At 33.4% G+C, this 27332-nt stretch overlaps 2 protein-coding genes across 7 annotated transcripts; one reads left to right on the forward strand and one right to left on the reverse strand.

The window, feature by feature from the left end:
* Window positions 1–5147: 5147 nt before the first annotated feature.
* Window positions 5148–16278, forward strand: LOC116023672 (probable leucine-rich repeat receptor-like serine/threonine-protein kinase At3g14840). 6 transcript variants are annotated; one of them, XM_031264685.1, is made up of 26 exons: window positions 5148–5769; window positions 6366–6548; window positions 7942–8064; window positions 8155–8338; window positions 11267–11338; window positions 11427–11495; window positions 11581–11652; window positions 11749–11820; window positions 11905–11976; window positions 12085–12153; window positions 12239–12310; window positions 12427–12501; window positions 12605–12676; window positions 12811–12876; window positions 12970–13035; window positions 13169–13234; window positions 13319–13354; window positions 13452–13486; window positions 13621–13997; window positions 14087–14282; window positions 14403–14537; window positions 14624–14742; window positions 14875–15085; window positions 15219–15456; window positions 15600–15750; window positions 15851–16278. In XM_031264685.1, the coding sequence occupies exons 3-26, from the start codon at window positions 7965–7967 to the stop codon at window positions 16205–16207; spliced, it is 2982 nt and encodes a 993-aa protein (XP_031120545.1). In that variant the 5' UTR covers window positions 5148–5769; window positions 6366–6548; window positions 7942–7964; the 3' UTR covers window positions 16208–16278. The 6 variants fall into 6 exon arrangements, with proteins under 6 accessions (XP_031120545.1, XP_031120537.1, XP_031120557.1 ...); XM_031264677.1 differs by lacking the exon at window positions 6366–6548; XM_031264697.1 differs by lacking the exon at window positions 6366–6548 and having other exon boundaries at window positions 13452–13459.
* Window positions 16279–18939: 2661 nt separating this feature from the next.
* Window positions 18940–22553, reverse strand: LOC116017046. Its single transcript, XM_031257595.1, has 5 exons — window positions 22157–22553; window positions 21709–21949; window positions 20847–21667; window positions 20177–20738; window positions 18940–19951 (listed from the first exon to the last, which is right to left on the reverse strand). Exons 1-5 carry the CDS (start codon window positions 22551–22553, stop codon window positions 18940–18942), a joined length of 3033 nt encoding a protein of 1010 aa, XP_031113455.1.
* Between the last annotated feature and the right edge of the window lie 4779 nt (window positions 22554–27332).

The following is a 27332-nucleotide window of genomic DNA, read 5'->3' on the forward strand; positions in this document are numbered from 1 at the left end:
GGACGGCTTGTTCCGTCCCTCCTCGCTATGGAGCCTTGTTCCCATTTCCGGAAAACGACTTCCGGAATTTTTGCCCGGAAGTTGTTTTCCGGAATTTTGCATTGATTTTCCGTTAACCACGTTTTCCTGCTGTTGCCAAACACACGAAGCCCGGAAAATGATTTCCGGAAATCATTTTCTGAGCTTCCAAACACACCCTAAATGTAAAATACTTTTTAAATTTAAATTTAAAAATTTAAACTGAAGTAAATTATAAATAAAAATAACATTATATTATAATAAAGTGATTGAAAGTGAAATAACCAAAATTTCACTATAGTTCACTATTAAGTCGTGATATGAATGGTATTGTTGAGATTTTGTTGTGCCCGTTGGCCTTTAGCTCCTAACCGTGAACATTGCAGGTTGTAGGGAAAGAGTAAAGGGATAGAGAGAACAAAGAATAGAGAGAAAGTGGTTTCATTCCATCATACATGTACAAGTTACAAAGGACATATATATATAACAGTAGTAATAATAACAATCATAACGGTGACCGTTACAACAGTTACAAAATAATGGCCACTAAATACATTTCTTTATAACACTCCCCCTTGGACATTATTTGTCCACGATCTTACTTCGTTAAAAACTTGCTAGGAAAACCCTGTGGGAAAAACCTAGACAAGAAAAGAGTATACGGTATATGAATGGTATATTCAAATACTTTCATGCCTCGTTAAAAACTTCACTAGGAAAACCACGTAGGAAAAACCTAGTTGAAGAAAAGAGTACATGATATTTATAAACACATGTATAGTCCTGGTTGCCTCATTAAAACCTTACACTAAGAAAACCCAATGGCAAAAAACTTAGTTAAGGGAAAAGAGTACAACCATAACTTGTTAAAAAACTTAGTTAAGGGAAAAGAGTACAACCATAACTTGTTGCGAAACTTAGTTAAGGGAAAAGAGTACAACCATAACTTGTTGCGTTTAATCTTCAGGATTTGCAAGAGTTGGCATAACTTGTTGCGTTTAATCTTCAGGATTTGCAAGAGTTGGTGGTCCTTGTTGCGTTTAATCTTCAGGATTTGCAAGAGTTGGTGGTCTTCTGGACCAATAATCTCTGTGTATGTTGTTGCTCCCCCTGAAGACAACAGCCTTCCTGATTGCTTTGTTGTTGCTCCCCCTGAAGACAACAGCCTTCCTGATTGCTTTGTTAAAAACCTTACACTAAGAAAACCCGGTGGGAAAAACTTAGTTAAGGGAAAAAGAGTACAATCATAAGCCAGGGAAAAAGAGTGCAATCATAAGCCTTCAAGGCATAATCTTCAGGATTTCAGGGTTTGTCTATTTAAGTATTTATTTGCAACTTTCTCCCCGTTTATTATATTATACTCATGCCTCGTTAAAAACCACACTAGAAAAACCCAATGGGAAAAATCTAGTGAGGAAAAGAGTACATGGTATATATATTGCAAAAGAGTACAATTGTTGGTCCTTTTAAGACCCACCCAATCTTCAGGATTGATTTAAGTAAATGTAGTCCAACATCTCCCCCTGAAGATAACAATCTTCGATTTCTACATTGCTTAAAGTAGAATAATTGTTTCAAAAGGAGTGTAAAGGAGATGATATGGCAATCTTCAGGATTGTCACTATAAGTTAACATTTTATACAATGATCTCGTGACTCTTCTGGAGCCTATGTAGGTTGAATATAGTAAATATTCCTTAACCATACCTACTTAAAAACACACTTTTATTGTCCTCCCATAAGTCAGTGGAGATAGAACACACATAACTAACATGGAATGGAGATCAAAGACAATCATTACCAAGTGATTTATGAGAAAAACACACATTGGTTTGTCCCACAAATTTTAAATTGGAGATACTAGAGGATATTTAGGGCATTAAGAACTATAGTTGATTTCATTGTAAGGACAATGTCAATCAAAATATGATCATAGAACTTCTGGTTCTTCCGTAGTGTTCCAATAATAATGAAGAAATGGACTTCAGGTCCTAAAGTGTCCTCAGTATCATTTTTGTGTCTAAACGGTTCCTTATCTTCTTCAAGAGATATAACCGTTAGTGTGATGAGCTTCAAGGCAATACTCGATCTGCAAGTCGAGATAATACTTGGTTTTCCAAGTCCTTTAATTTCTAAAATTCGTTTTTGGAGCTAATACCATTAAGCTCTTTATGATTCAATAAGTACTACGGTATATTTTGATCTTTACATTTTCCTACTTCAGTAGGAAATTACTCAGTTAATTGTGATCTGTGCTAAGATCATATAAAGACCATACCGTCCAGTGACCTTATTGTCATATGGTCACGACGTTTATAAGCTGCATATCTAAGTTTGTACTGCCAATTATCTTGTATAGCGGAACTTAATGTCATCGTACATGGGAGATTTGATTCAAATTAATCAAGGGTTTCTGCGTTAATCCATATGCTACAAACACTCGCTATTATATCACCTTATTGCTTTCATTTCTCTTTCGTACAAACATCCATTTGTAACCAGCATGGTTATTATTCAATGGTGTATGTATTGTCAAGAGAATCTTTTTTAGCGAGTCGAGCTTTGCCTTAATTGCTCCTTTAAATATTAAATAATGAGGATGCTTCTTGCACCTCACCTGGATCCAGTTTATTTAAATGAGCAACTATATAGGCGTGTGTTGTCGACAACTGTATAATTTTCTCCCAAAATCATGACAATTTTTAATCAGATCGTTGACATTTCCCAAGTATTAAGATCTGATTGTTCCGCATCCCTAGTATTATATTTGTTTGGTGCACCTTACTAGGGTTTTTGTCGTCTAGACAAATGTCTTCAGGACATAATTCTTTTTAAGACAAGAGTGACAATGCTTCTTTGCTAGATCTAGTATACATTATGATTCATATCTCTTAAACCGATATATCTCCTACGCTTCTAGCGTCAAGGAGTATCGAGATATATATTATTTGGTCCAATTTTAGGGATTATATATGGACCTTGTCACTCTTTTCTGATCAACATGATCAGTGTATATATACGCTATTGGTATATATTTGGCAGATTATTTGGTAATATCGCAAATAGGTGAACTTCGAGTTCAGTCTTACTGGTACGTGGATTATAATGAAGATCATTCTATTTTATGGATTTCTCGGCATTTAAATTTGGATATATCTCCCCCTAATGCCGTGAAACGGATCTTCAGTATGCAATCAGCGTATCTATTGATTCCTTAACATGGGCTATATGTAAACAGACGGAATGTTATAGCCCATAAAGATACGCAAATGGTGGTGATATAACAATTTGACTGCACACTAAGTATAAGAACGCAGAATGGGAAATGTTTATACGTACTAGGTTGAAGGGGGGATTGATACTGATATGCAGTGAGCTAGATTTGAAAATATATCAAGTATGATATCCCCAAAATCATCAATACCTGGTTGGGTCTTATCACAACATTTTGGCAAACCAAATGATACTCATAAGTATGGTATGATTTCTTAAGAGTGCCAAAATAGCTTTTAAGAAAATTAAAGCTATGAATGTCGTTATAAGATGATGTGGATAATTTGGTTTGATTCAGAGGCATACAACATCGAGAGAAAAGTTTTAATTTCTTCTTATTACCATAATGATCTTACTGATGATTTATTCATATCGGGATGAACTATCATCATTGAGGGATAGTGATCCTCATAGATCATGCACCCGTTCAAAAATATTTGCAACAGAACTACTGCTGTAATTTATAGAGGAAGCACCTATCACTTCTGGGATAGAAATAAATGATAAGGTATTTTCACGCATTGTTGATTTGACATAGTGTCACTTTAAACTGGTAGAGTATAAGTGAGGCTCCACCGGAGCACACAAAAGGAACCCTATGAATAATGGTAAAAAGAATTGTCGAGGTTTATATATAAAGATTATATCGAAAGAGAACATCACTATAACGATGTTGAATGGAAAAGTAGGTTTATCAATAAAGAGCATTTGCTTCAGGAAAATTACGTTGTTGGATTCAACATTGTGATGTTTTGTTGTGTTTCAACAAAATGCTTAGGGTATGGCACACACGTGATCAGTGCCATTGATACCCACACGTGAAACATTTTTGCTGCTGGGCCAGAGTTATGTAAGAATCTGGCTATCTCTAATAGGTTGGATCATTGTAGGCTGGCTTCAAGAGGTTGTGTTATTGCCACCTTGACCTTACCTCTTTCATGTCTTCTTTCTCAGCACCTCTTGGTGTTGTACAATTAAGTGATATCGTGTGCTTCGGGCACTAATGTAGAGCCAGCGGGGCATGTTTTAGAGATTTGCATCACCAAGTGGTTGTGTTGCTATAGTGATTTGAAGAGGGTGGTGTGGAAAAGAAGACAATGTCTCGACAATCAAATCCGTGCCAGAGATATTTTGCTTACACAATTTTGATTGGGTCACAATTGTGTATATAGCTGATTTAGAATCAGTCATTTTTACTTCAATGTTTTGAAGAATCAAGGTAAGGTAATCGAATTGTGATTTTTTACAATGGACTTCTATTAGTCAAAACTATCCTTCAGGGATTTCTATAAGGCATATAATTGTTGTTACAAAGGCAAATGAAGGTTTAGTAACGACAGGTGTAACCTAACAAAACCATGTCACGTTTTGTGGTATGCAACCCCAAGAATAAGATACCAACTCTTTGTTAATATATTCTAGAAGCTCACCTCATGGCCTATAGCAAATAAGTATTACCAACGAGAATACTATGATGGTTCATATGGCCACAAATTAAATCAAATTTGAGCAAATAAATATTCTCAAATTTGGACAAGAGGATTGCAATTGTGAGCTGAAAACGAGGGTTTACCCTTTAGAAACATGTGCCCAAAATAATAAATGATGGAAGATTTTAAGGATTTAGGCTAATGAAAGAAGTAAGCCCAAATCTAAAATCAAATGGGTCGAGCATTGAAAGCTAGTTCAAATGCTATGAAACAAAGGGACCCAAAACTTATAATTGCTTAAATTTTAAGTCCAAATTAAATTAGCCTAAAATATAATAATTGAAATAGGCTTCAATTTAATTTGCTTAACAAAAATAATCCATCACTTTATTTTATTATTAGGCCGAAGAACAATAATAGCCCAAAGAAAAGCTTTTGGTTTGTTTTTTTTTTAAAAATGGACCAGGTCTGGCCGGATTTGGGCCATACCCGGCCCAACCTACATTCATAAGCTCCATCAAAATAACCTAGCAGCCAACAAATTGAGAGAGAAAAATAAACGAGGGAGACGCGGAGAGTAAAAAGGGGTCGACGACCGGAGTCACGGCCACCACCGCCGCTTCTCCACTGTCACGGCCAGAGCCTCATCACTGCTCGCCATCGCCGATCGGAGGTCTCCCGTGTCCCGCAACCACCATCGCCGCTCGTCTCTACCACGACCAGTGGTCGGCCGGCCGTAGCCGTCACCATCACAGTCCAACGAGATAAAAAAAACCAAGCAAGTGGCGACGAGGAGGACTGTTGCCGCCGCCTTCCTCCGCTGGAGCACCACCGTGACCCGCCATAACCGCCGCAAACCTCTAGCGGATTGCAGTCGGAGGGTGAATCGTTCGAGATTCGAGGCGCCGATCAGGACGCCGGTCGAAGACAAAAAGGAAGGTTTGGTTGATTTTCAGTTTTGAGTTTGTGATGTGGCTTAATCGTTCATCGATTGAAGGCCGCCATCTCCGGTAGCCGAGCAGCGCCGTCTCACAGACCGCGGTCGCCAGGTAAAAAAAATTAATTTTTTTTAACGCATACAATTCGGTGAATATATGCAAAAAAAATCAGAATACATGGACTGGAAGAGATTGATTTTGCAATTAATTTTGCAGTACTGATATTGATATGTATATCCAGAAATTGACTGTGATTTCAAAACTGAATTTGAACGATATTTGTACAGGAAGACATATACATCTAATTTTGTTTTTGAGTAGAGGAATAATGGTTGCAGTAGATACTAAAAAAAATGGCATCCTTCACTTAAAAGGTAAAAGGTGAATTTTCTTAGCAATAAGTGCACAGTAGCAAAAACATATACTATCAAGTATATACTATCAAGTATATACTATCAAGTATATATAAACTTACAGATGCAGATATATATATTACAGATGCAGATATATATACTACTAGAAAACATATAATCATGTTATCAAGATTGCACAAATTCACAAATGCATAATAGATAAACATATGCGATTTTGAGGCATCCGCAAATAATAAGACAGAATATTACCGTTCACCGAAAAGAGCGTGCTGATAACGTGTTGAGATTTTGTTGTGCCCATTGGCCTTTAGCTCCTAACCGTGAACATTGCAGGTTGTAGGGAAAGAGTAAAGGGATAGAGAGAACAAAGAATAGAGAGAAAGTGGTTTCATTCCATCATACATGTACAAGTTACAAAGGACATATATATATAACAGTAGTAATAATAACAATCATAATGGTGACCGTTACAACAGTTACAAAATAATGGCCACTAAATACATTTCTTTATAACAGGTATGTTGTTATATTCAATAATGTCCTGCATATCTTTCAGCATTGAGGTTGACAACCTGTGAAAGTTGTCTATTAATTTTTTTGAGTCACTTAACTATGAGCAATCTAGGTTGGTTTATGCAATTTCCTTCATTGCCCCTTTATGAACCTGCTTCTACAGACATCTCGATACATATCGTGGACAATTTAGTGAAAATTTTTAAAAGTGAGAATATTAACTAAATGTAAAATATTTTTAAAATTTAAATTTGAAAATTAAAAATGAAATAAATCAAAAACAAAATATCATTATAATCAAGTAATTGATAGTGAAATAATAAAAAAATTCACTATAGTTGACTATCTAGTCGTGATATGAACCGTATGTTGTCATATTCAATAATGTTCACCACATCTTAGTGAGAGCTAAGTGGATATTTGGAAATTTTAGCAAAATGGCATTTTATTAAGTGGATATTTTGTGGTACTAATATAAGTGAGGTCCACTTTCTAGTTGTGTCGGAATCAAAGTGAATTTGAATTTTTCGTAGTGAGACGAAGAAATTGATATATTGTACAGTACTCAAAATGGATAATGGATTAATGGGTGAACGATAAATTCATTCTCAATTTGATTTTTTATCCAATGACATTCATATTTTTTTCAGAACAAATTTATAAGTGTTGTTATGCAGTAGTGCATTAAATTCTTCGTGCATTGCGGTCCTCTATTCAGGGTCGCTTTTCATAGCTTGGGAGTGACATGTGGGTTCTGAGTCATCAATACATGCAATTAGAGGTTTGTTACCTATGAAATCACGAGTCATGTGCCTTAGGATCATAAGATGCGTGCATTAAGGGCGCTCAGGTACGTATAAAGTGATGGGCTGTTTGGAGGGTACGTATTTATTAGTGGTGGAGGGGTGGAGGATATATCTGAGAGGGTATGAAAGGAGGACACAGTGTCACCGGTGGATGGTGGTGGCATAGTGTCTTCCGCAGTGGTGGTCTGTTGGTTGATAGCCATGAATCTTTTAGGTTTGTTAATACTAGATGAGAACAATAAATCTAGGAACAGAAATAGTAAATGGTAATATTCCTAATAATATAGGGGTTGGAAGAATGAATTCTAGTTTGCTTAGAATATAGAGTCTTATTACACCCAACACAATAGCACATCAATCAATGACAGACACACACACACACAAAAATTGAAAAGTTGTCTTTCTTTATACTAGTAAACGAACAACAAAGGCAACTTGCTCCAAAAAATCATTTCTAACCAAACAATAAGGCCATACATATCACATGCATTCTGAATCCACTTGCCCAAAACTCATTGACTCATCATTGCCATGATTTTATCTCTATTTATTACGCACAATAAATGCATCAAATGACACACTCATTGCAGCTGATCTTCCCCAGAGTTCAACCATGTCAGCCTCCATGTTCATAACCCTCATACCAATTATACTCTCCTTCTTCTATCCTACATTTCTTGAAGCACAGAGTGGGCTTCTTCCTGAAGATGAATGTGAGCCTCAATTCTCTGTTGTTTTCTATAATACTCTGCCATTACATATGTATTAACAGCTAACTTTTGTTCAATGTATGTATATGGAAGTAAATGCACTGAAGGAAATAGCAGATCAATTGGGGAAGAAGGATTGGGATTTCAGTGTAAATCCTTGTGACAAGAAATTTAACCAGATGAAACCAATAGGGAATGGCATGCCAGAATATGTGTACAATAATTCTATCAGTTGCAATTGTAGCTTCCCTGCTGGTATTTGCCATGTTGACGCCATGTAAGCTCTTCCTTCTACACTTTTTTTCCCAATTCGATCTCTCATTATATATATTGCTCCTTTTTTCAATTTCCCATTTCTACTATTTTTTTTTGAGTACTATCAACTCTATTAGAATGTAATATCTCTGTATCTATTCATACCATTTCTTCTATATGATTTCGTTTTGATTGCAGTATAATGATTTTGTTTCATCTTTTTTTTTTTTTTTTTTTTTTTTTAACATTGATGAGGAACCTAACTTTCTTGTCTTTGTAACTTTTTATTTATTTTATTATTATTAAAAGTGTTAAATAACTCACCTAATTTTCCCTGCTTATGCAATTAGAATACGGGGTGTTTGATAAATAGTTGTTAGTCATTATGTTAGTAGGTTTGATTAGTTGATAGCATTAGTTGATTGTAGAAAAGTGTTTGGTAAATTAGTTATTAGCAGATAACTGATTATATGCAAAAAGACTCTCAAAAACTACTTTTGAACAGTTGTTTGATTTTTTTTTTTTTTTTTTTTTTTTTTTTTTTTTTTTTTTTTTTTTTTTTTTTTTTTTTTTTTTTTTTTTTTTTTTTTTTTTTTTTTTTTTTTTTTTTTTTTTTTTTTAACATTGATGAGGAACCTAACTTTCTTGTCTTTGGTAACTTTTTATTTATTTATTATTATTATTAAAAGTGTTAAATAACTCACCTAATTTTCCCTGCTTATGCAATTAGAATACGGGGTGTTTGATAAATAGTTGTTAGCTCATTATGTTAGTAGGTTTGATTAGTTGATAGCATTAGTTGATTGTAGAAAAGTGTTTGGTAAATTAGTTATTAGCAGATAACTGATTATATGCAAAAAGACTCTCAAAAAACTACTTTTGAACAGTTGTTTGAATTTTAACATTTTAGAACAATAAGTTGTTACAAAAAGCTAATTAATCAAACACTTATATTGATTGTTTAACCAAGTCAAACAGTTAATAGTGATCAAATAAATCAAAATTAACTTATAAATTAACTATGTTACCAAACAAGGCTGTAACATAACAAAATACATGTGCAATTAAAACATTCAAACACCCCCACGAAATGCAATATTTTATTGTCACTACCTCTTTTCCTGCCTAGTGCACACACCCTTCAAATTTAATTTCTATTGTCACGAAAATAAAAATTATTCAAACTTGTCAACATAAATACTTCAAACTTACAATATATTGCGGAGTATTAAACATTACAAATATTTTAAATTTTCAAAAATATAAAAATACGTCAAATATGGAGGCTCCAATAATTGTATCGATCTTTTTCCTCCCAAAAGTTGTTCACACTATCCCATAACATTTGACAATAATAATAATAATAATAATAATAATAATAAAATGATAATAATAATAAAAGAGAGACGTCAAATATGGAGGCTCCAACTTTATCCATCTTTCTCCTCTCTAATAAGTTGTTCACACTATCGCATAACATTGTTAAATACAAAAGTTTGTATATTGTGGACCATCTTAAATTGTGGCTCTAAATTTTTCTTATTATTAAAATATTTCTATTTTTACTCTTTATACTTTTACTGTTTTCTTATTATAATAGTTATAAAATCATATACATTTACATTTTGATTATACTCTTATCTTAATTCAAGAGCATTTTTCTATCAAGTAGTATATGCGTTTGTACCTAGTATTATACATTGTTAAATATACTAAGTCTACCACGTAAAATAAAGATATTAAGTCTTCTTTATAAATATCATATTGTCCGCCAATAAGCTTGTAGCAAAATGTTAGAATCCAAAACATTACTTTAAGTAGCGTTTCAGATTAATGTACATTTTAGATAAAGAAATTTATTTTCTCAAAATGCTCCTCTTTCATTTTATTTTAAAAAAATAAATTAACTGTTTTATTTATCCGGGTTGGGCTCTCCTTTTGTTGCTCATTAAAGCACCTACTTTCTTCATTTTTCGATGTGGGATAATTTGATCCCACCTCACAAAGGGGAGTCACGCTCTTCTTTTATTTTTATTTTTATTTTATTATTATTATTATTATTATTATTATTATTATTACTATTATTATTATTATATATATGCATGTAATTAGTTAAAAGTAAACAATTAATTTATCAAACACATTTCTATAATTAGGGAACACAATTAGCTATCACCTAATTGCTAAACATCTCAATATATTTTTCTATAATTTAATCGAATTTTATATTTATCGCATTTAAAATTTTAAATGTTGTTGCGACAATAGGGATACATAAAGTCAAATAACGTGTAATTTTCTTTGTATACATGTATGTGGAATAAACTATTATTGTAAGTTTTTATAAATGTTTTTTCTTTATTAAATAAAATTAAAGAATTTTAAAAGTTATGTTGACATGACTTCCGCTTCGCGTCCATGTAAAGTAGTAAAATTGCATGTGAAAGTTGTCGTAAAAAAAAAAGAAAAAAAAAAGTGGTTGAATGAGTGAAATATGACTCTCATAATAGGAGGTCACAAGATTGATTTTTGCTAATACCTTCTTGAGGTATTCTTAGTACGATTTATAAAGTAAATTTTAAATTGGGATAGATTCCATGAACCATTGCGGGGTAAAATATAAAATAAAGTTTTTTCTTTCCTTTTTTTTTTTATTTTTTTGACAAGAGAAGCCTATAAACCATTATTCGATGGTTGCAATTGTAAACCCCGCCTTGCAACCCTAACTAATAAAAAATCACAAGGTAAATTAGCCTAAGTTGTCACGACCGGCTCAAATGAAGAAGATTAATATGGCGTTTCCTCTGAAAGTTAAACTTGAATTTTGTAGTTACTAAACAACAGTATGACCAATTTAACTGGTATTTTTTTAAGAACAAAATAAAATGTTACGGAGTATATACATCAGAATTCACAAATGTTCTAATAGTCTCTAATATTGTTTAAGCAGAGTTTTGAAAGCACAGAGTCTGCAAGGTGTCCTTCCTCCTTCATTGGCGAAGTTACCCTTCATCAAGACAATGTATCAATTCAAGACTTTCTGCATTTATGCAATAATCTCTTCTACTTATTGGTATTCTTTGCTTGAATATTAGTATCATTTTGTGCAGTGATCTGAGCCGAAACTACTTAAGTGGTACAATTCCTCTTGAATGGGCTTCTACCAAATTGAAATATCTGTAAGTTTGTGTTGTGTATCATAACCTAAGCTATAAAAGTATATATAAGCATACAGCTTTAATTAAAGAAGTGAGATATTTGTAGGGCTGTTATTGTGAATCGATTGTCGGGACCAATTCCAAAATACTTGGGAAATATAACGACTCTGGAATATTTGTATGTTCCCTTGTTCCTCTCACAAGTTTAACTCTTTTTGAGGAACTTATTCTTTGGGTTTTATTCTAACAACAAATTAAATGGGGGTTTCATCAGGGGCTTGGAGAACAACATGTTCAATGGAACTGTCCCACCTGAGCTTGGGAAACTTGTCAAATTAAAAAAACTGTAAGCCATTGTTAATCAAAGATGTGAATTTCAATTTTTTGTTCTCACTTGTTTGATTGCTTTCTTTGTTTTTCCTTTTTGTAGCTTTCTTGGTGCTAATTATCTCACAGGTGAATGGCCAAAAGAACTTAATTCTCTTACAAAATTGAAGGAGTTGTAAGTGCATTATCATGCATATTATATTATATTCCTAATTTTTGAGCATCAATCTTTTGTTATTTCTTCTATACTTTATGCTTACCTATCATGTGTTCATCATTGCAGTAGGCTCAGCAGTAATAACTTCACTGGGAAACTGCCTAGCTTTCAAGGTTTGGGAAACCTTGAAGAACTGTAAGCATTCAAATCTAACACTATAGAATTGAAATTTCGGGATTAAATCGTTTTTTTTTTATTGACAAGCATATATGATTGGCAGAGAGGTTCAAGCAAGTGGCTTTGAAGGGCCCATACCTGAAAATATTTCTCTTTTGACAAGCTTAACAGAACTGTGAGTTAAGATTTTCTTTGATGATTTAATTAATACTCACGTTTCGATTATAGCAAAATTTTGTATGGTTAAGATGAAGGAACTAAAATGTAGCTGTGAACAACATGAATCTACAGTAGAATCAGTGACCTAAATGGTGGTGGTGTCTCCAAGTTTCCTATATTAAACAGCATGAAAGGACTGAGAAAGTTGTGAGTAATGCATTTTAATTTCTTCCCAAAAATATCAAATTAAGTTTCATGATTCCACTATGATGAATTTATGCAAAAAGAAATTATATAATTTTGGGTGCAGATTATTGAGGAGGTGTAATATTTCTGGGAAGATACCTGAATATATAGCTAATATGACAAGCTTGCGACAATTGTAATTTCTACAACTTGAATTTTCTTTTGATCCTTCGTGGGGAAATTATGGTCGATTATAGGCTGACAATATACTAAGAATTAAGCTGATATCCTTCTCTGCTTTATTGTTTTATTATGATATTGAATTTGCAGAGATTTGAGTTTTAATAATCTGGAAGGAGGGATTGATGATCTTCAAATCGATAATGCACACTACATGTGAGTAACAAATCAAATTTTAATTTGATGTTATACATAATTAAGAAACTTCCTTTCTATTTAGTCGTTGAATTTCGTGCTACCTGTTCTTAGATATCTAACAAGCAACTCGCTTAGTGGGCATATTCCTCAATGGTTTCTAAACCGAGATCCCAGATAGTAAGTTCAGTTTAATATATTTGATGCATGATTTTTTATGAATTTTATCATATATTTGGGTATATTTTATATGAGCTCTTTTCTACTAGTCTTATTGTTAAAAGACTAATAGAAATTAAATGATGGTGTGCAGTTATGTCGATCTTTCATACAATAAGTTTGAGGACAGTTATGTGCCACTAAATTGTCGGGAAAATGTGTAAGAGTCTATCCCTTATATGTATGTACTCTTTCAAGTATTCCTTCAAACATGGATCATTTAGCTTTCTCATTTTCCTATCAGAAACTTATTCAAAAGCCATAATGGAGGAGATAATTCGTAAGTTCTAACATCCTTAAGCATGAATATAGTGTCACTCTTAATGTAGTTTACTCTCCAAAGATTTCTGACTTGATCTCCTTTTGGCTTTGTATAGACTAATTGGTAAGTGTCTAAAGCAATGCACGAAAGGTAAGCACATCATATCACTATACATTGATGCATTTATGCATCAATGTTGCTGATAAAGCAATGTCAAGCAATGGCATTTTCTCTATATATTATTGTATGGATGATACTTAGTTTGTATTTTCATTTTTCTGCAGATTGGTATTCATTTCACATCAATTGTGGTGGGGGAAATGTTTCGATTGGTGACACTACATATGATGCAGATGACGATTCTAGCGGCCTTGCAAAATTTGTTTCAGAAAGAGAGAACTGGGTAACCAGTAATACGGGATTTTTTTGGGATAAAAATAAAACACTAACTGACTATACAGCAACAAATATATCTCTTATCAAGGGAAAAGACTCTGAAATCTACAGGACAGCTCGCTTGTCTCCTTTATCTCTGGTATATTACAGACGCTGTTTAGCAAATGGGAACTACACTGTGAAGCTTCATTTTGCAGAGATAGTTTTGAGAGATGACAATTCTTTTCTAAGTCTTGGAAGGCGCATATTTGATGTTTATATACAGGTCAATTGAGAATTTTATGGTTTAATTAAACCGAGGACTCCAATGGGTAAGTGACATGCATTTGACAATAGTGATTTTATTGGCTACAGGGCGAGAGGAAATTAAAGGATTTTGATATTAAAGCTGAAGCACATGGAGCTGATAAAGCGTTGGTTAAACAATTTCAAGCAGTTGTCAGAGATAAAACTCTCGAGGTGCGCCTTGAGTATGCTGGAAAAGGAACAACAGCGGTCCCAATTAGAGGAAATTATGGCTCTTTAATATCTGCCATTTCTGTGGAATCTGGTAATATTAGTTATGACTCCTATATTACCAATGGGGAGATTACTTTTTCATTGTTTTTGTTTAGTTGCAGATGAGTAAAGATATCCAACACACTCTCAATCCTTTTCTACAAATCTGCAGATTTCAAGCCTCCCAAAAATAGAAAGACTGTAATTATAGTTGCTGCAATAGCTTCTTCTTTGTTTCTTATTTTTGCAATTCTCTGTTTCGTTGGATGGATGATCTACACTAGAAACAAGACCTCACGGGAAAAGGGTAATAATTGCATTTACTTTCTCTTACTTCCCAAAATATTTGTTTTCATGCATTAGCAATTTTTAAAAGTAATTGTCTTCGTGCAGAACTACAAGGCCTTGATCTACGAACTGGTCGATTTACCTTTAAACAAATTAAAGCCGCAACAAATAACTTTGCTTCTGCAAATAAGATTGGGGAAGGTGGTTTCGGACCTGTGTACAAGGTAAAGAAATGTGAATATTCGTAAATAATATGTAAATTTTTTAATTCATACCTTGACTCTTTTGTTTTTGAACTTAATTACTATAGATGTTTATGTTGATGATCTTGGATTTTTCCTTGTGTATAAATCCAGGGTACATTATTGGATGGTACAGTTATTGCTGTGAAACAACTCTCGTCCAAATCAAAACAAGGAAACCGTGAATTTTTGAATGAAATAAGCATGATTTCTTGTTTGGAGCACCCTAATCTTGTGAAACTTCATGGGTGTTGTGTTGAGGGAAAGCAGTTGTTGTTGGTGTATGAGTACTTGGAAAACAATAGCCTTGCCCATGCTCTATTTGGTAAATTTGAAATTTTCATTATTTTAGCTGTTAGTCATAATTTAAAAAAAAAAAAACATAAAACTAGAAGCATGAGGATTTAATTTATTTTTTAATATAAATATAAATATTCTGAGTTAACAATTAATTACAGGTCCAGAAGATTGTCAACTGAAAATAGACTGGGCTACCAGACAAAGAATCTGTGTTGGTATTGCAAAAGGTTTAGCTTTCTTGCATGAAGAATCAGAAATAAAAATTGTTCATAGAGACATTAAAGCCACTAATGTGCTTCTTGACAAAGAACTCAATCCAAAAATTTCTGACTTCGGTCTAGCTAAACTTGATGATGAAGACAAGACACACCTCAGCACAAAAGTTGCTGGGACATTGTAAGATGTTATAACAATTTCTCTTCTATTTTGTATTTCCCCAAATTTTGATTCTCCCAACTTCTTTCTATCATCATCTGCATTGTATCTTTCAAGAAAAATAACATTATTCTTCTTCTTCCTCTTCTTTTTTCTCTCTACAGAGGATATATGGCTCCTGAATATGCAATGTGGGGCTACTTAACGTACAAAGCTGATGTCTATAGTTTCGGAGTGGTGGCACTTGAAATTGTTGCCGGGAAGAACAACATGAAGTATCAACCTGATGAGGACTATGTTTGCCTCCTTGATTGGGTGAGATATCAATTCTACCAAACTCATAAATCATAATTGATAGGGTGTAGACATGTCAAACTAATTGCCCTATTCTTTGTATTTAATGCACAATTTCCAGGCACTAGTTCTTCAAGAAAATGAAAACCTAATGGAGCTAATTGATCCAAGATTAGGTTCTGATTTTGACAAAGAACAAGCTCTCAGAATGGCCAAAGTGGCTTTGCTTTGTACTAATCCTTCCCCAGTCCTTAGGCCATCCATGTCTGCAGTTGTTAGAATGCTTGAAGGCCTTGATGATGTTCATGCGTACAAATCCGATCAATACGAATTCAATTCTCAAGCAATGACAGATCAATATGATGATATTCCAGTCGGCTCAAGTGATTCTCCCTACAAAGTAAATATTTCTTCAGATGCAAGTAAACAAATGATGAAAAATTATATCTTTATTAAATACAGTAAATTATACTTGTAATATTCAATTTTCGTCCCTACAAAGTTAAAAACCTTTGGCAATAAGCTAATATACATATTTTTGTCTTTATATTTTGTGGATATCCAACTTTATTGATTATTATATTATTAATACACGTTTAAAACTAGTCATTGTTATAAGTATTAGGAAATAATAAATATAATATTTTTTAAACAAAACGAAAGCTTCGTATATTAACTTAAGTCCAGTTTCAAAACATGAACAATAAAAGAGAAAGGGACCAAAAACAATACAGTCCATACAACGGCCTGAATTCGATAAGGCCTCCCTAGTTATACACTTATACCTTATACTAAATATAATTTTTTTTTTTTTTAGTTTTTTGGCTTATATATAATTAGGAGTTAATTCCTTTTTTGTCCTAGATTTATAGGTGATAATTCACTTTTAATCATTTTTTTAAAACTTCCACATTGATCATAGTATTATTGTAGCATGACCAATTTTAGTCCTTCGTTCATCAACAAAATCGTTGAAATATCGTTAATACAAAGACATTTCAATATTTTTTTATACAAAGTATGTTGAACCGCTATATCTTTTATGTTTATTTTTTTTTAATACATTCATAATTGAAGATCGAAATGTCCTTGTATTTAACGATATTTAAACTGATTTGTTGATAAAGGACCAAAAATAGTCCTGCCACAATAATACTATGACCAAAAGTGGATGTTCTAATAAAAAATAACTAAAAGTGATCTGTCACATATAAATCTAAGATCAAAAATTGAATTAATTCTATAATTAACAATAACTAGTACTCCACCCGTGCGTTGCACGGTATGAATAAACGACCAATGCTTTTAATATATAAAATATAAAATATAAAATTATTAATATGTTCGATGCACAAATTGTATCTATAAACATACATACATACATATATATATACACACTAACATGTAAAACAAATTTTTTTTAAAAATCTGAAAAAATATTTTCTTAAATCAATATTTATATCAAATTAATATAAAATAATAATAATATAAGTTATTAGTTAACTTATACTACTAATATAGGCTATTAGTTAACATACTATCCATTAGCTTATTGTAAAAAATAATAATAATATAGTTTATTAGTTAACAGGCCCAATTCATGTATATAGTATTATGTATATTAATTAAACCCAACAACTTAGCCCACTACTACAGCCCAAACCCGGTCCACAAACCCAACATATATAAGCCACAGAATCTAGATCAAACCCAATCCTCCTATCCTATTTTCCCGTCGTCTTCTTCGCCTCTCTGCCCTAACCCCTTACTACCTTCCTCTACTGAAATGGAAGGCAAGTCAAAATCATCCACCTAAAACCTCTATCTCTCTTCCCCAACACCAAAACGAGGGGTGTGCATTCGGTTAAACGTTCGGTTAACCGAACCGTTTTAACCGAACCGAATTAACCGAAATTTTAAAACTTTTAACTGTTAACCGAACCGAAGTATGTGTTACCGAATTAACCGAACCGAATTTTTTTTTCGGTTAACCGATTAACCGAAATTTTTTAACCTAAAATATAAAATTCTAAAAATAACACCTAAAATAATAAATCCAATTAAAATAAAATACAAATCATCCATAACTTCAAATATTCAAACATCCATAACTTCACATCTTCAATCTAATTAGTATTTAGTATTTATATTTAATTATTTATCTATATATATAAAAATTCGGTTAACCGTTTGGTTAATTCGGTTAACCGACCTTTCGAACCGAATTAACCGTTAACCGAAATTTCAAGATTCCTTTAACCATTAACCGAACCGAATTTTTCGGTTCGGTTAATGGTTAACCGAAATTTTTCGGTTCGGTCGGTTAACCGAAATTTTTCGGTAAATTGCACACCCCTAACCAAAACTCCTCCTAATCGTCTACAGATTCCAACTTTTGAACACCGGAAATCGAATCCACAAAATATGCGAAACATTGTATCTATAACTTCTTCGATTTCCAGATATAATATATGCTATAAGGTAAGGTTTATTTCAATTATCAAATTTATAAATTTACTTTTAATTTATTAGATACAAACCCTAATCAATTTGTTCAATATTCAACTGTAAAAGCTATTCAACTGTAAAAGCCTACCAGACGAAGTCAATCTGTGTAAAATCAATCTGTGCGTGCAGAACAATCTCGAAAGTGAAAACTGAAATTGAAAGGAAAATGAAGCTCGTAGAAAGATAAGTATTCCATGACCTTAAAATTGTTTTCTAAATTCATTCTCTGTTTGTGTGTTTAAATTTAGGGTTAACTCTGTCTGTGTGTTTGAATTAGGTGTTGGGGGTCCGAAATTTCTGCTCAAGGAGGAAGTAGAATGGGACTTTTCCAAGGATAGAGAAATACATTCAAACACAAACCATAGGTAATATACGATTTTCCCTAGCTTTTTTTTTTTTTTTTTNTTTTTTTTTTTTTTTTTCTGTACAGAAATGTAGGTATATTTTGTGTTTTTGTGTGCATGTATAATATATAACTAGCTATTGACCCGTGCGATGCACGGACTAATATTAATATTAATAGGAATGAAGCGTTTTTGTACAAAAAGGCAGTTAAAACGTTAAAAACTTTGGAAAGGAAACAAATGTTAAGATTAATGAATTTAGAAATTACAAAGTATTAATTAATTAACAAATTACAAATTGTTAAAAACTTCTTTGTAAACTACATTAGTTGTACTATTAAGAGTACTTTTTGAATCATCACAAATTAAAATCTTGAGGCCGTTTGGNTGAATCATCACAAATTAAAATCTTGAGGCCGTTTGGTTGACTTATTCTTGATGCAGCAACATATAGTTGTCCATGGACAAAAACTGGTTTCCTAAGGATCAAACCAACATTAGACAAAGTTTGGCCTTGACTCTTGTTGATAGTCATTGCATATGACAACATGAGAGGAAATTGTCTTCTATTGAACTTGAAAGGCAATCTTGTGTCAGATGGCGTTATCGTCATTCTAGCAATCAAAACCCTAGTGTCAGCATTTGGTCCTGCAAGTATACTTCCTTCAACCACATGTTCAGCTAATCTTGTAACAACCAACCTAGTACCATTGCATAGTCCTAGACTGTGATCAATATTTCTCATTAACATTACAGGTGACCCAACCTTTAATGTTAAAGCATGATTTGGCAGGCCTGAAGCTCTAATAGTGTTTAAGAATTCAGGTGTATGGACATTTGCAAGTACAGTAGAAGAACCATCAGCTTTGCAAGCTGTGTCAGAACTGAAATATGTCTTCCCTTCACCTATAGTCAAGTCGGACATATATTCATTTACTTCATTGACAACTTGTAATGTTGGTGCTAAAATAGCACTGCTATGAAAGCAGCTATCATCAATTATACCACTGTTGAACTGAGGGAAAGTACTATTAACAATAGTTGCAATAGGATCACCATTACATTTCAACAACATTTGAGAAGGGATATCAACCTCAGCGTAACCATCGTTATCTTCGCCAATAGTACCATCACCTATTGAAGAAAGCCAGTTTGCAAATTCTTCCATTCGTTGTTGATCCAAACCAGGTTGCATACTATTTAACCTCAAATTCTTTGTTAGGCGCATAACTTTGCAATGCTTCCAAAGGTATGATGAATTGATAGCTGAAGAAACAATGTCTTGTCTTGATCCTTTTGGCACAATAGGTAAAATTTGCCTAAAGTCACCTCCGAATACCACTGTTTTACCTCCAAATGTCCTATGACAACTGTCTTGATTAACAAATCTTAATATATCTCGCATTGTTCGACTGTCTTGATTAACAAATCTTAATATATCTCGCATTGTTCGATCCAAAGCCTCAAAACAGTGCAATATATCTCGCATTGTTCGATCCAAAGCCTCAAAACAGTGCTTGTGCATCAGCATTGTTCGATCCAAAGCCTCAAAACAGTGCTTGTGCATCATTGGTGCTTCATCCCAAATTATCAACTTCGCTGCAACAATGAGATCTGCCAACTGGCTAATTATCAACTTCGCTGCAACAATGAGATCTGCCAACTGGCTACCTTGATGAATATTGCAAGTTGACTCTTCATTGATAGAAATAGGTATTGCAAATCTAGAGTGTGCTGTCCGTCCTCCCGGCAAAAGCAAAGATGCTATACCACTGAATGCCACATTGATAGCTATTTGACCTTTAGCTCTAATATAAGCTGATAATGCCCTCCAAAGAAATGTTTTGCCAGTACCACCATACCCGTAAACAAAGTACAATCCACCCTTGTTAGAATAAACATCAGAAATAACAGCATCATAAATTGACCTTTGTTCATCTATAAGTTGAGCATGAAGTAACTGACTTTCTTTAGCAAGCAACTCACGATCGTATGATAACTCTTCCAAGATCAACCTATTGTTAGTCGTAAGAGACAATTCTTCTGAGACTAAAGGCACGTCTGGAAAATCCTTCAAACTCTTATTGTAAAGTAATAGCAGTTTTTCCAACTGTATCAGTGCAAACTCCTTTTTTTCTTGGTCGTTTAGAAACAAATCTGAGGAATTAAAATTATAAATTTGTTAGTTAAAAGAAAGGCTAATTTACAATGTAATTAAGATAATATACATCATTTGATGTTAAGAAAGTATGGACAAATGAATACCTTGATCATTTAATACTTTTCGTCGATTGTATTGAGCATCTTCTGCCAGATATGTCCAAACCTCGTTCCAAACATATTCAGGCCTCCCCATTGTGTTTGCCATTAAAAGTGTGACAAACAACTTTCTTAGTGAATGTGCAGTAGACCATTCGCTAGCTTCCTTAATTGCATCAATGTACTCAAGATCATCATCTAGTAACCCACGGGCATAACATGCATCCTTAAAAGTGTTGTACTCTTTTCCATTATATGTTTTGATGTCTTCAAAACTCTGAGGTCCTCGAACTATGTTCAATAGGCAACGAAGATAATAAAGCTCCCCAGTACCAGGTGGTACGTAAAAAATACGACCAATTGAAAAACCACGTTGCCTTGGCTGCCATTGCCGCACATTTTTTTTCCAAACAAATTTATTCGGCATTTCAATATAACATAGCAATCTCGCTTCAGAGTATTTCTTGTTAGCTTCAAACCATTCAGTAAACATGCTTTCGCCCAAGGTCTGTCGATTCAAAATGGTTTCCACATCTTCATCGTTTTCAAAGTATACTGTTTGGCTATCTGGCAAGTGGAAACTAAGTCGCTCCACAGCTGGAGTTCTGCATTGTATGTCATAGCTAAGTAACCGACAAGTAGCCTCTGAAGCTGAAACATACCTACAGTCATAGTACATGTTTATCTCATCAACAACCTCAACACCATTACCTTCTGTGGAACTTCTATAGAATTCGGCAGTGACTCGATCATTGCCTTTGTTGATATACTTGAATAAGTACTTGATAGATCTGGACTGGTTGCACCATTCAACATTCAAATGTGCCCTGTACCTCAACAACAAATATCTGTATGAGGCACCACATACCTATTGTCCATTTGAATACCATTCTTTGTTATTGTTCTTCCATCATCACGTCTTCTATATATAGAGTATCCATCTTGATCAAAACTTGATGAATCAACAAATCTTTTGGGGAAGTATTTGGTACATCGTCCATTGACCATGCAAGGTGAGTTAGATCTAGCAACACCGCAAGGACCATGCACCATGAATTCTTCGACAGCCTTATAGTAATCTTTATCAATCTCTATATCAGGAATTTCCGCTGAAATGAATTTATCAATGGAATAAGGAGATGATTCAATCCTGTTGGATCCAAGAAACAACAGGATATGTGCGTGTGGTAGTCCTCTTTTTTGAAATTCAATTGTGTATATTACTGTTCAATACAAAAAAAAATATTAAATTAATATCAAAACAATTGAAAAATGGCATACTACAATGATAAGTAAACAATGAATTAGTGACTTACATGCTTTGACGAGACCAAAGAGTTCTCCTGATTTTAATTCTTTAACCAAACTATCAAGCTTCATTTTGAAGACGCGACTAACAATATCGGGTCTATCTTCTGTCCGCAAACCTCTAACTTCAATAAACCGTTGGATTTCATGCCACTTTGGGTTACATGTAAATGTAATGAATAAGTTTGGATAGCCTATCCAACGACATATAGCCATGGCATTTTGGTAGTTTTGTATCATATACCTTGCACCTCCTGTAAAGCTTGATGGTAAGATAATTCTCTTCCCTTGGGTTGAAGGGTCTATATCTCCCCTAAATAATGCATCTGACAACCCTTTGTATTGTTCACAACGCAATGCCTTCTGATTGTTTCTTATAAACATAAGTCTACCAGATTCAACCATTATATTGTATAAGCATCGACCAAGAATTGTTGAAACAATCTCTTTGAATGCAACAATGTAGAAAGTTCACTTCTCCTTTCTTGTAACCTAAAAGCAAAATACTCCCGTGGTGTTAAACGTTGCCTTGATCCAAGTAGTTGACTACGATTAGCTGCAAATTGGATGTCATCCCTATACCCATCCTCTCCATATGGAAACAAAATTGGATATTGCATAGGTAAGTAAGCAGGGTTGTGTTCACTGATTCTTTTGAGTTTCCCTGATTTTGACTCCACCAAAATATCGCGAAAACCCATATCTGGATCTAGGTCACCAACTATCAATGCAGCCACCTCAGATACTGTAGGTAAATTATAGGTCCTAGCATCCTTGCTCATCTTCCCTAGCAGTCTCATTTTTACCTCAGTTCGTGAGTTGTTATGAATCTCAGACCTAGCCATTCTAAATGACTTAACCAGTACATTGTTGTCATCCAGTGCTTTTTTTATGTCGTTTATCACCTCTAGGTGTAAAGAAGTTGTACCGCTTTCATGCCTACATAGAAAAAAAATGAATTAAATTCTTTTATTTGATACAATAACAAAATAAGATGATGAAATAAGAATAGGTGTAAGAGTATATGTGCATACCTTATTGAATCAACACGATTGTTAATCTCATTCTCGGTGTCGTGAATGTACAATTGGGCAAATTTTGGTTGAGCACCATCCATGGGCAGCAAACTACCTATCAAATGGAAGTTCTGGTCGTTTATACGGTAGACAGGTGGACCACCACCATTGTTCACTGTCCTGTCTACTTTCCCACCCATTGAAGTAAAACAGAACATATTGTTGTAAGACCTAATATTTTGCAAGAAGTGGCTTCTCTTCGGACCATCCGTAAAAAATAGATCATATAATTCTTTTGGTGGTTTTGTGAGAGGTGGTAGTTTTATCTTTCCATGTCCACAACACAATGAATATTTAGTAATACCATTAAGATATAACTTGTTCAACTGTTCCTCGTACCAACAAAGTGCCCCACAATGTAAGCATGAATCACAAGCATCACCAAAGTCGGCATAATCAACTATAATAAAATGAACAAAGTTTAAGTTGTAACCCAAAAAAAAAACAATTATTTGTAGCTAGCATATATTTAAAAAATGAGAAAAAACAAATACCAGGTAAAACATCTGGGATGATATATTCCTGTTCGCTACATTCATTGAAGTCGCTGTGGAGGTTACGGCCATCAGAAGCAGACCGATTGTTTGCATTGATTAATCGACTACTTGGTTTTTTGATTAAGTTAGTGATAGATTCACTATAACCTGAACAGAGTAACCACATGTTTAGGGTAACAATTAAAATTTCCAATAAAATTTGTATACTATAACTATATTTGACTAACAAAAAAAAAGAGTAAAGATTATTAAATTATATACCAATACCGGCATGTGTTGTAGAAGGCCCAACTTGACCGTCTATATGTGGTTGGTTAATTGCAACATTTTCTAAAAGAATTGAAGACATCCATAATACAAACCATCAGTCAAGCAACCAAGTTTTTAAAAACTATGAAATACAATTTCTAATAATCTATTATATTTTGATAAGTAAGTTTTTTTAAAAAAATACATACCATTAGTCAAGACACTATTTGGAGTACGGAGACTTGGTTGGAGTACACGTCCTACTCTTTGATGAGTGTGACTACCAGTAAGGGATTCCATTGTTAAATCTGTAGCCATAAGCTCCGAACCGTTAAAATAATAAGTTTACTAACTGTTAACAACATATTTATTAGTTTTCGGCAAGATTTCTCATTAATAATTTAATGAAACAATTCTAACAAATTCACTTTGTAACTTTAATTAAAAAGCATATTAAAGACAAAGATTTCATTAACTATACCTGTAGCCTGGTTTACTGGCGGGGTGCTCGAAATTGCAGATAAGGGTGTGCGATTATGAACGTTACGAACACTAACTTCTTTTGAGCATACTAATAAGACATTACATAAGTGTTATTCGAATTACAATGTAATAGTACAGTTAAAAGAAAATGAAGTGAGTACTAACCATTAGTTAATACGCTCAACGGCGTAGATAAGGATGCTTGAAAAACTCCACAGAAAGGTCTAGGAGTCTTATAAGATGATAACTGGCTTTGTTGTGGTGGATTGCTATTCTCATGACCCAACGAATTTTCATTTTCTATAAACACAAAAAAGAAAAGAATTATTTAACTGTAATTATTATAATATTTTACTATAACAAATAACTTATATATAGCTAGTAATGATCTATAATGTATTTCCATAATGATTGAATACATGTTTTTTATGATTTAACAAATATAAAAACACAAAAAATATTATTAATGTTAGAGAGTACTAATAACCTTAAATTTAAAATGTTATTATAAGGCCACAAAGTATCTATATATCTATATATATAATAATAATCTATATAATATATATCTACAACAATATCTATAATCTATAATCTATAATAATAATAATAATAATAATAATAATAAATATATAAGGAAAGCGTCTGTGATTGTTGGCCTAACCCTCTACCACTTTCCCCTTTCTGCGATTTCTATCTTTGAGCGATAGAAATCTGGAAACATCACTGATCCAAACGCCGTACTTTAGCTCTGTTTGTGGTAAAACTCTCGATCGGTTAGCCTGCAATTGCAGCAGTTCTAGCCTTTCGATGTTTGTTAACCTAGAAAGTGGGAATCAGAATTTTGTGTTGACGCCGGTGATGTAATCCGGCGCGGTTGGTTGCAGAGCTATGCTAGAGCATACATTTCGGAGATTTTGGGTATATTTTTGTTCTTTAAAATGTTTACCTGCTAATTTTAAGATTATAGTACCGATTTCTCCATTTCATTTACGAATTCTGTTCCTTGGTATCAATTCTTACAATATCCTAGTTGTATTAGTAATCTTAACCTTAGATTTGGTCCAAATGTTCATAAATATATACCTTAGTAGTAAAGTCCACCGTAGGACTTCAGTTTAGTACCTTTAGGGTTTATTTGGGATTGCATGGTGATGAAATCCTAAAATTGAAATGGTTATAGTCGATTTGTGAATTTCTAAACTGCAAGAACAGTCCTAAATTGCCAAAAATGCAATTTAGTTAGGTCCTTGGGGATAATTTTGCTAAACTAAAGCTGTGTAAGTTAATGTGTATGTATTCTTTATTTTGCTATAAAATTTGATTTTCTACTATTCTTAACAGTGGATTATAAAGATCTATAGACGTGATAGAGTGCTGGTTCATCAAAATGAATCCGAAAAAAGATAAGTTATTGTTTGCTAGGTTCATGGTTGAAAAAATCGCCCGAGCGCCTAGCCGGGGATTAATCGGCGCCTAGGTGTCCGTGTATTTTTTTATTTTATTTTTTATTTTTTAAAAATTTGTTTAAGTATTTTTAATTTTTTAAAGTCTAATAATTATAAATTATATAATACTTTAATAGTTAATACTAAAATATTAAATATTAACCTAAAAAATATCTAAAGTTTGTACAATTTAAGATTATTTCGCTTAAAATGATGTTGTTTTGAGTGAAATAACCCATTAAAAAAAAAGAGCAATAGTTAATCGACCGACTAGAAGGCCTAGTCGGTGCCTAGTCGGTCTAGTCGACGCCTAGGCGGAGCTTAGGCGGCCTAGGCGGTCGCCTAGCCGGCCAGCCGCCTAGACCACCATTTAATGTGATACGCTAGGCGGTCGACCAGGGCCTAGCATCTAGGCGGGGATTAATCGACGCCTAGGCGGGATTTTTGCAACACTGGCTAGGTTACAAAAATTCTACATCCTACTATGTTTATGTAGCACCAACTAATTTGTGCTACTCTGTACAGATATTCCAGGTTTTTAGAGTATAGAGAAGTTACATCAAATTGCAGATAAGCTGCAATACAGGTCTTGTACAGATGCAGTTTTGGTTCATGTAATGAGTACGAAAAAAGATAAGTGTTTTTTTCCTAGTTTTGCATACTTTTCACCAGCATAATAATTTTTTTTGGTACTAATTACTAAGCCTTTGTACAGATATTAAAGATTCCTAGAGTACAAAAGACTATGCAGCAAAGATAAGATACCAAACTTTATTCCTAAGCTCTAGCACATAGATGTAATCAGATGTAATAGTTGAGAAGTACAGACTTAGTAAATTGAAACTTAATATACATACCTTTGTTGTCTGCTCCTTGCTTGCGTTTAGTTCCTATGACTGTAGATTTTGTCAACCTCTTCATTCCTTAATTGTGTTTGTTTAGAGAGTATGTTGTAATGTGTTTGCGATTGTAAAGTGAAATGAAGCTGGACTTACATTGAGGCATTTATAAAGTGAAATGAAGCTGGGCATCCATTGATCATGTAATCATTAAATGATATTGCCATGGGAAGGCCAATAGTTGAAATCATTATGAATAAATATTTGTGTGCTATTTAATGTTAGTTTTCTTAATAATTGGGACAGTTGTGTGTGCTGCTTTGCAGAACACTTATAAGTTTTTAATAATCAATCATGTTTTCAAAAAATAGAATTAAAATATCATAAGATCATATTTGAATGGTACATTGCTGTTTTCACAGATACTATAGCTTATCTTACCTTCCCAAATTTAATACTCTAGTCATGGTTGAATAAATTTTTTTATATTAATTGTTTTAAGTTCATTAGAATAATAAATAAATTTTGATTAAGCTATAGTTCAACATTTGTACAGGTCCCAAAAAATGGAAATTGAGAAGAAGACATTAATGTA

Source organism: Ipomoea triloba, chromosome 1, assembly GCF_003576645.1.
Source record: "Ipomoea triloba cultivar NCNSP0323 chromosome 1, ASM357664v1".
Lineage (NCBI taxonomy): Eukaryota > Viridiplantae > Streptophyta > Magnoliopsida > Solanales > Convolvulaceae > Ipomoea > Ipomoea triloba.

Coding starts and splice junctions, on each gene's coding strand:
- LOC116023672 (XM_031264685.1), top strand. CDS start 7,965: ATGTCAGCCTCCATGTTCATAACCCTCATACCAATTATACTCTCCTTC. Junction 13,036..13,168: donor CTAAACCGAGATCCCAGATA/GTAAGTTCAGTT, acceptor GATGGTGTGCAG/TTATGTCGATCTTTCATACA. Junction 15,457..15,599: donor ACAAAAGTTGCTGGGACATT/GTAAGATGTTAT, acceptor TTCTCTCTACAG/AGGATATATGGCTCCTGAAT.